This window comes from Parambassis ranga, chromosome 5 (genome assembly GCF_900634625.1).
Source record: "Parambassis ranga chromosome 5, fParRan2.1, whole genome shotgun sequence".
NCBI classification, from domain to species: domain Eukaryota; kingdom Metazoa; phylum Chordata; class Actinopteri; family Ambassidae; genus Parambassis; species Parambassis ranga.
This window is the reverse complement of record NC_041026.1, coordinates 12,515,443-12,530,006: the sequence shown is the minus strand read 5'-3', so window position 1 is coordinate 12,530,006 and position 14,564 is coordinate 12,515,443. Positions and strand designations below refer to the sequence as shown.

General features: G+C 43.5%; 1 protein-coding gene across 1 annotated transcript; it reads right to left on the bottom strand.

Moving 5' to 3' along the window:
- Window positions 1-1,307: 1,307 nt before the first annotated feature.
- pck1 (phosphoenolpyruvate carboxykinase 1 (soluble)) lies at window positions 1,308-5,012 on the bottom strand. The gene is made up of 10 exons (XM_028406003.1): window positions 4,897-5,012; window positions 4,426-4,706; window positions 4,001-4,185; window positions 3,726-3,929; window positions 3,459-3,646; window positions 3,217-3,379; window positions 2,904-3,128; window positions 2,686-2,817; window positions 2,505-2,600; window positions 1,308-2,414 (listed from the first exon to the last, which is right to left on the bottom strand). Exons 2-10 carry the CDS (start codon window positions 4,647-4,649, stop codon window positions 1,957-1,959), a joined length of 1,875 nt encoding a protein of 624 aa, XP_028261804.1. The 5' UTR covers window positions 4,650-4,706; window positions 4,897-5,012; the 3' UTR covers window positions 1,308-1,956.
- Between the last annotated feature and the right edge of the window lie 9,552 nt (window positions 5,013-14,564).

Here is a 14,564-nt window from a genome sequence, read left to right as displayed (position 1 = left end):
GAAATTTACAAGTGGTCAGATAGCAGAAAGCTTGTGTGTCTAGCTGATCAGCATGCTTTCTGCAGTTGATGTGTAGAATAGAGTGGGAGTGCAAATTTTAAATATCCATAGAATGTGACAGAGTTTGTTACTTGACATAAAAATTGTACAAATTGTTAATTTACATACAACTATTGAATTATTTGTCGTCTAACTGTGTCGTACAGCATAACGATGTGTTTGAATGTGCTGACCTTAATATAAAAAAGTCCTTTTTTTAGCATTAGAGTATGTGGAACCTGTCTCATCGTGTCTTGTCTTTTGAGGAACATGCAGTAGTCTCTCAGGACTGTTTCTGTTTCATCATAAAGGAGGTAACAGGTTGAGTTATTTGTCACGCTGATGATGAATGAGATGACAGAACACTTTATGGTGCTGTTTGTGTTTTAACTTCTAAGAAACCTTGAACTGTAACAGCACACAGTGAGCACAGTGTCAGAACATCAGCACACACTTTAAACCACAGACTCAGAAACAAGTGAGCGATGATTAACCTCCATTATCTTCACACCTTACACAACAGCTGCAGTGAAACAGAAACATGCAGCCTCCAGCTGAACTGTGCAGGTTTTCAGTGAGTAAACACATGCTTTGTTTTGATATGTTACATTAATACAGCGTGTGCTGGAAACAGGGTTAGTTAGTGATGTTATTAGATACATACATACTGTATTGATCCCAGGCATTAGATGCTGGGTGGCAGCATGTAGTGTGCAACAATGGCATTGTCCATAGTGTGCAGAAAAAGATGGGCAGTGCTGTCAGTATAGAAAGTCCATACGCAACAGTCCTGCCCACAGGGAAGAGCTGAAGAGCCGTACAGCCTGAGGGACAAATGATTTCCTCAGGGAACACAGTGCATTAGGAAACATCATATTAAAGGAAAGCCTCTCTATATATAACAAGCCTTCCAACTCTTTTGTTTTTACCTCTACAGTTCTTCTCACTATCTTATGTCTGAATGTTTCCAGTCTATGACTGGTAAAGCTAACATGATGCGCCAGTGCACCCACTGAGGATTTTTCAAAGCTCTAGCAGTTAGCTTGATAACAATCAAGATGGTTGCTCTTCTCTTTTAGCCTGGAGCATGCAGGGTGCTACTGAGCCCATGCATGCATTGATCTTTATACAACAGAATCTGACCACACACACCATGCTGCCACTTCCCGAAACACACACATGCCAAACTGTGTATAGTGTGTGTGTATTGTATTATTATTCTATACATTAACACAACCAGATCTCAGAAAAAATAAACCAGGGTCAACTGTAAGTTAAAAACACTTTTATTGTTGTCTTAAAATAGAAACAGGAACAAGAGATACTTATGTAGTATAAAAATAAATTAAGACAAAAAAATAACATACATCTCCCCTCCTTGTTAGAAGGGTCACATGACACTGGAGCTGAGATAACCGTGACTCTTTCTGCACCTACAGCGAGGCAGTGAGAGTATGATGTGCATTCACAATAAATTATTATTAAATACTTATCAGACGTACAGGAGCACAACACATTAGTACAACGGTTTACAAAAACAGAGCTTCGATGACAGCATGTGGATGAATTCAGCAGTGATGGTTTCTTCAGGCTTTTAAGTGTAAGATGAGGAATGTTTGTTTTTAACAGAAATAATCTAAGAAAAAGGGCTTCTACCTAAAGAACTAAAGAATTTACAACCAAAACGTAAAAAAAAAAAAAATTATGAGAATTGTCCTTTCTCCTAAAGGTTGTTCGTCTACATCTCAAAGGAAGAATTCTTAGAAAAGTCCATCAGAGACATTCAGCTGTTTCAGAATTACTCATTTTCTCTTCTAGCATTGCTGACATTCTGTCCTACAATTACAAAATTGATTCTTAAAGTGAGCAAGAATTAAAAACATGGCCGCTCTGAATCTCATCAACATCCCTGACTTCTTACATCTGCTTGACCCTCTGCTGCAGCAGCTCCAGCTGCGAGGCCACCTCATTGGGAAGATCGTCATTCACTTGCAAGGTGAAGTACTTTCTCACATCGTCCACCTCCTGTTGCCAGAACTCCTGGTCCAGAGAGAAAAGCTCATCCAGATCCACGTGGCTCTGCAAGCCCTGCAGGTTCAGGGACTTTGGGCAGGGCAGGTAGCCCACGGCAGAGGGCATGGCGCCTGCCTCGCCCTTCATCCGCCGGAACATCCAATCCAGGACACGGATGTTGTCGCCAAATCCGGGCCAGAGGAAGCCGGCGGTGGGGCTCTTGCGGAACCAGTTGACGTGGAAGATCTTGGGAAGTTTGGCACCGGGGCGGTTGGCTATGCTGAGCCAGTGAGAGAGATACTGGCCGAAGTTATAGCCAAAGAAGGGGCGCATGGCGAAAGGGTCGTGCATGATTACCTTGCCTGAATAAAATAAGGAAATCAGAGTGAGTGTTTTTGCACCATTATTTCAAGTTTTCTAACAGTTGATTGAAACATCGGTGAAACTCTCACCTTTGTGTTCAGCTGCAGCTGTGGCCTCGGACCTCATGGCTGCTCCAACAAACACTCCGTGCTGCCAGTTAAAGGCTTCATACACAAGAGGGACGCCTAAAGGAAAAAAGAAGGATTAGATCATTTTGTTTTTAATCTTTCCATTCTATACTCTAATCCGACCACCAGTTTCCTTTCTTACCTTCTGGCCTGCGTCCTCCGAAAATGATGGCCTCAATTGGGACTCCCTCTGGGGATTCCCACAGTGGGTCGATGATGGGGCACTGACCAGCTGGAGTGCAGAATCGAGAGTTGGGGTGAGCACTGGGTTCACCTGAGAAGAGAGAAAAGAAAGGTGGTACCTTTCTGAAACACTCATGGATTTATGATCTTAACCTCCAGTCTGAGGAAGCTTCTTACCATCTTCTAAGCTCCAGGGTTTGTTCTTCCAGGATGTGATGGTGACTCCCTCTGGCGGCGCCTGGTCCATTCCTTCCCAGTACACACCACCATCACTAGTCTCTGCAACATTGGTGAAGATGGTGTTCTTGATGATGGTCGCCATGGCGTTTGGGTTGGTTTTGGCCGAAGTGCCAGGTGCAACACCAAAAAAGCCATTCTCAGGGTTGATGGCGCGGAGGTTTCCTAAACAGATGAAAAAAAGGCCTGCTGTCAGTACTGACTTATTGTTATTATGATTGCTGATGGCATTAAAATGTCTTTCCTCTCTCACCTTGGTTATCAAACTTCATCCAGGCAATGTCATCCCCTACACACTCCACCTTCCAGCCGGGCAGAGTGGGGCAGAGCATGGCCAGATTTGTCTTCCCACAGGCACTGGGGAAGGCTGCCGCCATGTACTTCTTCTCTCCTGCAGGGTTGGTAATGCCCAGGATCTGAACACAAGAAATACTGTTAAGTATGTAGATACCTATCATGATGACTTGTGGATGGATGTTTCTGTCCTTTCCTTACCAGCATGTGCTCAGCCAGCCAGCCTTCCTCCTTGGCGATACGTGAGGCAATGCGCAGAGCGAAGCACTTCTTCCCCAGGAGGGAGTTTCCTCCATAGCCGCTGCCAAATGAGACGATTTGTCTGCGGTCTGGAATGTGGGCGATCAGTGTCTGCTCTGGGTTGCAGGGCCAGTTGTTGACCAGGGGTTCTAGGAAGGTAAACAGCACATTAGTTAATTTGAAAATACACCGTTTGTGTCCAAAATGAAATGTTTTTTTTTGTCTTACTTTTGAGTGGCAGAGGACACCCAACAGAGTGCAGGCAGCGGACAAACTCTCCGTTCCCCAGAGCAGATAGCACAGATTTCCCCATCCGGGTCATCACTCTCATACTTGCCACCACATAGGGAGAGTCTGTCAACTCCACTCCAATCTTGGAGAGTGGGGAGCCCACTGGACCCATGCTGAAGGGAATCACATACATGGTACGACCTGAGGGCAAAGAGGCACAGTTAAGTATTCTGACAGACAGCATCTTTTTAATATGCCATCATCATATGTACCTTTCATGCAGCCAGAGAACCGTTGAGCCATGGCTTTGTCAAACTCCTCTGGGGCCATCCAGCGGCCCAGCTGGCTGACTCCACCTGCCAGTGGTGTGGGCACTGTATCCTTCCGGTCTTGGGTAACAATTACAGTTTTGCTCTCAACACGGGCCACATCTCTTGGGTCAGTCCTGGCCAACCAGCTGCAGGAGGAGGAGGAGAAGGATGGAAGTCAAAAGTAAAAGAAAAGGACATTGTTACTGGATGGACACACAGTACTTAGTAATTATTGCCTTGACAGCTGCAGTCAGGCTGAACCAGCTGGCCTGACAGGTTTGTCAGACACTGAACTTTTTCAGGTATGTTGTCTAAACAGCAGATGATGACACGTGTTTCCTCCAGCTAGTCAGTACTATGATTGCAACTGCATGCATCCAACTTACCAATTCTCATATTTTGTGAGCTTCTTGATCATCCCTTGCTCTTCTAGCTGCGTCAGAATGGCACGGTTCTCCTCGTCTGAGCCGTCGCAGATATGAATGGAGTCAGGCTGGCACAGATTCATGTTGGTTTCCACAAATTCCCTGACGGTTGCACTGAGGGTGCTGAGGTCACCCTGCAGGACCCTACAGCTGCTCTGGTTCTGAGACTGGAGCTGAGGAGGCATGGCGGCGGAGTCTGGAGCAAGAGAGTGAGTTCAGAAAAGGAAAAGACAAAAAGGAATCTGAAAGACAAGACAAAAGAAAAAAGAGGACAGAAAGGAAAGAGGAGAGGAATAAAAAGATTTAGGTTAGCACCTTCCAGAAAGTCTCCCACATCCAACCTCATGCAACTGATGCAACCTCTAGGCCAGACAGAGCCTGGATGATGCAACAGCATCTCTGTGCATTTGCATAGAAAGAGCATTGGGTTACCTTCAGTAGCCTGTTTGAAGCAGCAAACGTTTAGCTCGGCCTCATCCGCTGAGGTCTCTGCTGGCTGTTTTCAGGAGAGCTGAGGACTGTTTGTCCTTCTTGGTTAGATGTATCTGCTGTGGAGAGGTTTGCTCTTTTTATACTCTGGGATGTCCCCACAGAAGGAGGAGGCGGAGAGGTGGGGGGTGTGTGAGGAAGGAGGTGTGTGTAAGGGGAGGAGGGGGAAGGCTTGGGTTAACAGCACAAACCTGTTGTTTCTGGTCAATCTGGAAAACACAGAAAGTTACAGGCTGTCGGTGAATCATTAATAATCAGCAGGACGTAATGTCTTCTTTGCGTAACTGGTTCCTTCTGCATGCTGGCTGAGCGCTGATAGCTGCCATAGATCAGAGGGAGAAACAGTGCTGTCACATATTCTCAGAAAAAATGACCGAAATATTCATTTATTCTTCTAATTTTTTCCAACTTTGACAAAGACAAGACTTAAAAACTGCATCATATTTTGATTTTGCGTTTACTTTTCTTGCACATTTCACAGTCAGAGCACCCAATAATTCCCTGTTTGAGTGTCCATCTCCTGGTGTGGTAACCCTCTCGTCCTCTTGCAGCAGCTGCTGTTGAACTTTGACCCACATTGCAGAGTGTAGAGGTTCAGGGTTCAAGCATCGTCAGTCCGTGTGTGTGTGTAAGTGAGAGTGACGTGGGCAGTACCTAGGCTGACCTCCTTTTTTATTGGCCTGAGGAATGTGCGTGAGTCTGTGTCTGTGTGTGTGTGTGTGCGCATGCACATATAAGAAACCATTAAAAGGAAACTCTGAACAAAGGTGCCAACTTTTAGCCTTTAAAGGAATGTTCTTGATTTAAAGTTGGAGGTGAGTTAAAAGGATTGATAGTTGTAAAAGTAGCTGTATCTTTTAAAGAAGTAATAAAGGCAGCTGTACACCGCAACACAACTGAAGAACATGGTTAAAGATCTTCAGCACAAATACAGTCTTTACAGTTGTACCGTTTAATGGGTTCTAAAATAAAAGTTAAACTTTAATTCAGGTTTAGTTTAAGTTTAAAACAAAATTCCTAATAAAACAAACTGGTCATGGTTATGATTGCAAATCCAAATGTTCAGGCCTTCACAGGGTGATCATTTAAGCATGTGAGCAAAGAACCTTAACTATTTTTATCGAGCCTATATATCATTTACTTTGATGCATTTCATGTATTTGATTATACTAAACCCGTGAAATAGAGGTCAAGTTAGTTTGGTCATGGTTGGTAGAGGGATACCAGAGGAACTGCTGCACTGTCCTAACAAACCAGTGTGAAACATAAAAGGACATCATCTCACATTTATGTGTCTAACTATGAAGCTAGACAGATTTACGGAACAGAGCGTACAGAAAAATCCAAATCATGAAAAGGTAAAAACTGTAATAAATTGGTTTAAGACCTTTTCATAGAACATGCAGACGTGAACTCATTGTGATGCATCAAGACTCATTAGTCGCCATGCTTGCGTCTCAACATGTGTTGTCCAGTTCTTTAAAACGTGACGCAGCAACATGTGTAATACCATATGTCGCCAGCGGGGGCAAGGAGGAAAACCTCTGCGAAGAGTGGTGCGAGGCATGGAAGCAGATAAAAGGAATGGCAATGATATTTTTCCCATCATGCATTGTGCATCGTATTTTCTAGCAGTAGAACATGGAATAAGCTCTGCATGGAACATCGGGACAAAATGAAGCAGTACTTTGACCTCAAACAGCTCCCATTCTACTTTACTGGGTACCCACCAGCCTGCATGTGCGTGTGGTATGTGTGTGTTTGTGTCTCGAAGCATTTATCAGCTCTATATGACAAAAACACTGATAGGACAGTGCTGACTGATCTACCTTCATCAATAACAACTTGCCCAACAACTGATTATGTGCTGTGGGTTGGTGCTTTTCTTGTTATTTTGCAGCTAGAGTGACGAAATCCAGACATCCATTAAACTAAACCTCATAAACACCTACAAAATAAGACACCGAGCTTAAAGTTTAGCTCTCATTTAGATGTTTTTCATTTTTTTGTGACTAAAGGCCACATTCTGTACTCCCGGAAAACTTGAGAATAACAAAATGTCTGAGAACTATTAAACAATGACATTTTGTATGCGAGCAAACTGAATGTTTGGCATTTTAATGCTGTTAGGTGAGAATATCATGTTTTCCTTCCAGGTCATTTTGCCAAAAATTCCATTCAGTCTCTTTCAAGTAGCTTATTTTTTATTATGTCCCATTTATATACAGGTATACATGTTATAATAATAATGTACCCTTGCTACCTGTTAGCATTTCCTGTTCACATGGAGCCTGCTGTGATCTCCATCATATTTATGTTCTTACAGTACACACTATACACACTATATCTGCAGACAGTCTTATATCTGGTTTATGGTTAAATGGAAGAAAGACTTCGACAAAGTTTTATCTGTAGGTCCAGATAAGACAGGATGGATAAATGATGTGCAAGCTGATAATCAGCTGAAAACACCAGGGACTCAAAGATCACTGAGCGCCCGCTGATTGTTGCAGTATTACAGAAGGACTACGATATACACTATAGCAAACCAAACAAAGCACATTTACACCAAAAAAACCAAGGTTTGCATTAAAATGGTATGAAGAAGAACAGCTCTCTACAAGGTTGCTTCTAAATTTTCAGTAAGTGAGCTGATAACTTAGCTAGAAGTGTGGAGCTGTGTGCGAGGACAAGACAATGGACTAAAAAGCCACCTTAATACAAATGAAATTTCTGCGCTACCTCTGCCACACTTCAGGGGTTAATGAACTCTGACCTTCTTCAGCAAGAGTGACGACAGCGGCAGATTGAATTGTGTTATCCAGCCTCACTCTGAACTGCACTGTGCATAATTCTATAGCAAACACCAGAGGTTAAAGTACCAAACGCTGTGACGTCTATAGCTCCAGACCTGATAACATATATGTTCTGCACGGAGAAGGCCTTCTGATGTAATACAGAGAGACAAGCTGGAAAACATAGAGAAGATTGAAGCAAGGCGTCTGGACTTGTAGAGTTGTAGACTCTACAAGTCCAGACGCCTTGTAGAGAAGATTGAAGCAAGGCGTCTGGACTTGTAGAGACTCTACAAGTCCAGACGCTGCTTCAATCTTCTCTACGTATGATGACCTGGATGACTGAGAATCTTCATCAACAAGCTGGAAAACAGTGATGCACCTTTCAGAGTGGATGAAAAGCTAAATAAACCCTAACTGACATGTAGCTTTGGTGTATATCCACTTCAGTTCCAAGTGGCACTAATCTGTTTTATAGAAAGGTTTTAGAAACACCCGGTCCACGCCCTGGTAACTTAACTGTCTTACTTTAGTTTTGCTTTAGTTTGCTTTGGTTTGAGCATAAAAACATATTGGTTAAGTTCAGGAAATTATATATTTTACAAGACAAACTTCTTTCATCTCAAGCGAGCTTCTACAGCATTTTTTTGCCACCAGGGTGATGGGTCAGATTTAACATGTATTTATTGGCACGGCCACAGGAGGGCACATAGCCACTCAATACCATCCATCCATTATCTGAACCCCCTTTGTCCTGCAGTGCAGGGTCACGGGGGGCTGGGTGAGAGGTGGGGTACACCCTCGACAGGTCACCAGTCCATTACAGACAAACAGCCATTCACACCTATGGCCAATCTAGAGTCACCAGTAAAAATATATGTATTTATTTATACATATTCTGTATTAAAATTCATATTCTGAATTTTACACACAGACACCTGAGTGACTGGCTGGCTAAGTGAAGGTTGGCCACAGTGTGCAGTGTTCCTTTTGGGTATCCAGTGAGTTGTGGTGGATGGAGTGAGACTAATCAGGCTCACAGGCCACCAGTGACACTTAGTGGACAGACACGGGAGCTGCATATTGAAGAGAATGGGTGTAAAATGTATTTGTCAATAAGATGATCTGTGAAAATGTTACAAGGCCTTTTTCTCCCTTTTGAGAATGTTTCCCTATTATTATTTTCCTGTTCACAGACTGGCTGATTAGTTAGTGATTAGGGGTTAATCAGGTACATTTATAATTCATTTTATAAAATTGTCTCAAAGTGCTTCACAGAGACTCAGAGCCTAAACACTCTTAAGAGCAACAGTGGCAAGAAAAAAAAAACTCCCTTTAACAGGAAGAAACCTCGAACAGAACCCAACTCATAAGGGAGAACCTTCCTGCTGACAGTCGGCAAGAGAGAGGAGGAGATGAAGAGGGAGACAGGACAGAGAGGATGAAGGAGAGAGAGAGAGAGAGACATCCAGCAAACATCAAACATTACAGAGAACAAACATGACAGGTTGATGTTGTCAAGCAGGCTTAAACCATTGTGTTTATATTATAATGGATGTATATATCATCAGTTAATAAATAATAACAGAGACTGGTGCAGACAATAAGCATTAGAATGATCATCAGAGAGACAAAACTACAGGAAGACAGCAAACACAGGATTTTAACAGGTTGTTAAACTATTTTACCTTCAGAAGTAAACACTTAATGACTATTTCAGAGACAGATTCAACAAAAACTCATTGATTTTAAAACACAGTGACAAACAGAAACAAATTCCAAATTAAAGCTGCAAGCAGCATTGCGGGCCCTCGCGCACCTTGCGATCCGCGGGGCCATCGCAGTCTTCTCTCCTATGCTCTCGTCTCCTATACTCTCCTGTGCTATGCTCTCCTCCTCTTATTTCCACAGATATACAACGAAGACATGTTTACAATCAAACTTTCCTGCTACCAGTAGGTGGTGCTATGACCGTATCATCCTATTAGCATATATATCTGTTCAGACTCGGGTCCATAGCAGTACTGTAAGATTTTGTCCACATTGCATGAAGTATATGGGTAGTACTGCATAAAACAGAGCAAGTTCCTTTGTAATGGCGAATGGTCAACTTTGAGGCCACACCTCCACCACACCGTCAGACTTTTGTAAGAGTTTTGGAATGTGTCTATTCCCTATGGTGTCCTGAGTGGACACGGTGAATTTCAGCTCAATTCGATGAAGTATGTGAGGCGTGAAAAGTTTTGAAGCAGGGTCGCAAATAGGCAAAAAATGGCCACAAAAGTCAAAATGGGGGATTTCCTGTTGGGTTTGGAGGCGGGGTCCAAGAGACTTTTTCTGCGTCTTGGGGTGATACACATGTGTGCTAATTTTCATGATCCTGTGTCAAACTGGCCAGCCGGGCTACTCGTTAGGGCAAAAAATAATTAGGGCCACGCCCCCACCACACCTTCAGACTTTTGTAAGAGTTTTGGAATGCGTCTATTCCCTATGGTGTCCTGAGTTGACACAGTGAGTTTTAGCTCATTTGGATGAAGTATGCGAGGCGTGAAAAGTTTTGCAGCAGGGTCACAAATCGCCAAAAATTAACAGAAATTTCAAAATCGCAGACTTCCTGTTGGGTTTGGAGGGGGGGTCCAAGAGACTTTTTTGTGCATCTTGGGGTGATACACATGTGTGCCAATTTTCATGACCCTACTCAAAACAGGCCAGGGGGGCAGGCAGAAAAACCTATGAAAACACAACATTTTGTGTAGCCAGTAGGTGGCGCTCTGTCAAAGCCTCAATATTGTTGTATAGATGTGTTTAGGGTCAGACTCTGATCATACATGTGACATTTGGTACAGATCGGACAGAAAACGAAGAAGTTATAGCGACTTCCTGTTTCCTCTGAAATGGTCAAACTTTGAGGCCACGCCCCGGCCACACCGTCAGACTTTTGTAAGAGTTTTGGAATGCGTCTATTCCCTATGGTGGCCTGAGTGGACACGGTGACTTTCAGCTCAATCCGATGAAGTATGCGAGGCGTGAAAAGTTTGGCAGCAGGGTCACACATCGCCAAAAATGGCCACAAACTTTCAAATGGCGGACTTCCTGTTGGGTTTGGAGGGGGGGTCCAAGAGACTTTTTTGTGCGTCTTGAGGTGATACATATGTGTGCCAATTTTCATTATCCTGTGTCAAACCGGCCAGAGGGGCTACACGTTGGGGGCGCTTTTTCCTATGTGCGTTTCAAAAGTCAGCAAATTTTTTTTTTCGGGCGAATTAATTTTTCTACCAAGTTTGGTGAGTTTTTGGGCATGTTAAGGCCCCCAAAAATGCGATCTAAGGGGGGGAAGGAAAAATAATAATCCTAAGGGTTTCAATAGGGCTCTTGCACCATTCGGTGCTCGGGCCCTAATGAAACAACAATTTTTTCAACCATACTGTTGGCACTACACTAACAGATGATACAAAGCCTCCATATCTGCCGCCTTCTCTCATTTACAGAGACAAAAAACTGGCAAATCTCCCTCATGTCCACCTGATTGAGTTTTCCCGTCATCACTCACCTCAGCAATAGAACTTCCTCCACTGGCCCAACATGATGGCCCTGCCTCTGACTCACTCTCAGTACCAACCTCAAATATCAAGAGATGGAGATGGATTGTGCTTTACTTTTCAATTAACACCCAATGTAAGTGAGCTTTCAAATATATGTATCATCAATGAAATAACATCAGCATTTCATTGTTTATTTAACACAGTGGTCTTCTCATCATCTGAGTTTCAAAAAGTTGTTGGACCATGAACCAAACTCTGCTTAATGCAGATAATACTAAAACACTAACAATACTAACTTGAAATACTAAAAATGCATGTTTTTATTTTTATTTGCTTATAAAACTGCTTAATTCACAACAATTCATTCATCCATTACATGTATTTTATCCTTGCTGATAAGAATAGGAGCAGGTGGCTGTGTGCACTGGCTAAGCGAGGCTGAAGCTAGCAGGCTAACAGGAGCTAACCTGGCCTCATAACAATATGGGTTAATACCGAAAACAACTCTAACTCTCTGTGTCTTTGTCCAGACATGTCCATTGTGTGTGGGGAGGGAGCAGAAAAGGCAACAACATGTCGTCAGACAAATAATACCGTCTACTGTAACTGAAAGTAAACAGCAGCTTCCTCCCAACTTTTCTTCAACAAAGTTGATTTAACATCAACCTAACGTCACCTGGGGCCATGTGACAAAACAGTAAGTCTTCAGCATGAGCTGGACTTTGTGGGATGACACTGACATTACCTCCTCCAGCTTCGACCAGCACTGACGGTCCTCTTTGCGGTGTTTTACGCTCGCCGGCAGAAAGCCACTGGCGCTGTTAGCCCCGTTACTGTAGTAACGGTATTGCAGCGCTGTGGTAACCAGGTGAGGTTATTCTCTTATGAACCAAGTGGAACGGAGTTTTTTCACGAACAATCGAAACAGCGTTAGTTGGAGTTTCCTACTCAGTAAATGTGGGGGGGGGGGGGGTCCAAACGGGCCATTTTAAAATGTGTGTGTGGACACACACTATTACTAAGACATGCATTTTTAGTATTTAGTATTGCGTCTGCCCAGACGCTTGTCTCGGTCACGGGATACGGCACCCCAAAATTAAGCCCACAAGCTAGCAAAAATGAATAAAAAATAAACGAGGAGACAGAAGAAGAGGAGCCTACCCCTTCAAAGAAAAAGAAACCTGCATTTAAAAGACTGTATCAGGAGTCCTATACAGATTTATTGCAACAGGTGATTCTCACACACCAAGTCCGCTCTGAGTGACATGTGGCGACAGACTCGCAAATGAGGCAACGAAGCCTTCAAAACTGCTTCGGCACTTAAGACCAAGCACCCTGCATTAAAAGACAAGCCATGGAGTGAAAGAAGAAAACGTGAACAAGAAGGACAGAAGCAATTAATGACGGCCAAAACAAAATTATGGAGTGGACTAGACATAAACACGCTTCGGGTGTCATTGTCTCCCATTATCCCCAGATAGGACCGCCTCATTGCTGAGAAAGCTCAAAGGCTCCCACTAATTAAGCATAAGAGTAAGTTGTCTTTGTATGCACTTTGTTTTTATTTTATTTATTTAAAAAAATATATTGTTTTGGTCGTAAAGATGGTCATGTGACCCACTGGTGCCTGTTTTAATTGTAAGAACTCTACCCAGGCCACACCCACCCCAATATGCAAAACTGCTTTTACAACACTTTTAACACAATTGATCAGCACATAGTGTTGGACTGTCTCCTCGTACATTCAAGCTACACTCAAACTCAACAGTGCTACTGATCAACCTCGTTTTCGTAACACCCACATAATCATGAGCTATAGAGAGGTCAACAAAGGGAACAGGCTTTACAATAACGTCTCTTTGGTGCCACCTGGTGTCTGGTTGTGTGTCAGTTTGTGGAGTTGAAGGAATACAATTTGGCTGCTCCCACATGAACAATGCTAATCTTTCCTAGCAGTTACAGCTGTTGATGTTCTTATTTTCAAGGTGAAATGTACTGATGATGATATTACACTCAACAAAAATATAAACGCAACACTTTTGTTTTTGCTCCCATATTTCATGAGATGGACTTGAAGATCTAAACTTCATTCCAGATACACAATATTACCATTCCTCTCAAACATTGTTCACAAATCTGTCTAAATGTGTGATAGTGAGCACTTCTGCTTTGCTGAGATAATCCATCCCACCTCACAGGTGTGCCACATCAAGATGCTGATCTGACATCATGATTAGTGCACAGGTGTACCTCAAACTGCCCACAATAAAAGGCCACCCTGAAATGTGCAGTTTTGTCTCACAGCAAAATGCCACAGATGCCACAAGCATTGAGGGAGCGTGCAATTGGCATGCTGACAGCAGGAATGTCAACCAGATCTGTTGCTCGTGCATTGAATGTTCATTTCTCCACCATAAGCCGTCTCCAAAGGCGTTTCAGAGAATATGGCAGTACATCCAACCGGCCTCACAACCGCAGACCACGAGTAACCACACCAGCCCAGGACCTCCACATCCAGCAGGTTCACCTCCGAGATCGTCTGAGACCAGCCACTCAGACAGCTGCTGAAACAATTGGTTTGCATAACCAAACAATTTCTGCACAAACTGTCAGAAACCGTCTCAGGGAAGCTCAACTGCATGCTCGTCGTCCTCATCGGGGTCTTAACCTGACTCCAGATCGTCGCCGTAACAGACTTGAGTGGGCAAATGCTCACATTCGATGGCATCTAGCACGTTGGAGAGGTGTTCTCTTCACGGATGAATCTCGGTTTACATTGTTCAGGGCAGATGGCAGACAGCGTGTGTGGCGTCGTGTGGGTGAGCGCTTTGCTGATGTCAATGTTGTGGATCGAGTGGCCCATGGTGGTGGTGGGGTCATGGTATGGGCAGGAATCTGTTATGGACGAAGAACACAGGTGCATTTTATTGATGGCATTTTGAATGCACAGAGATACCGTGATGAGATCCTGAGGCCCATTGTTGTTCCATACATCCATGAACATCACCTCATGTTTCAGCAAGATAATGCACGGCCCCATGTTGCAAGGATCTGTACACAATTCTTGGAAGCTGAAAATGTCCCAGTTCTTGCATGGCCAGCATACTCACCGGACATGTCACCCATTGAACATGTTTGGGATGTGCTTGACTGGCGTATACGACAGCGTGCACCAGTTCCCACTAATATCCAGCAACTTCGCACAGCCATTGAAGAGGAGTGGACCAACATTCCACAGGCCACAATAGACAATCTGATAAACTCTATGCGAAGA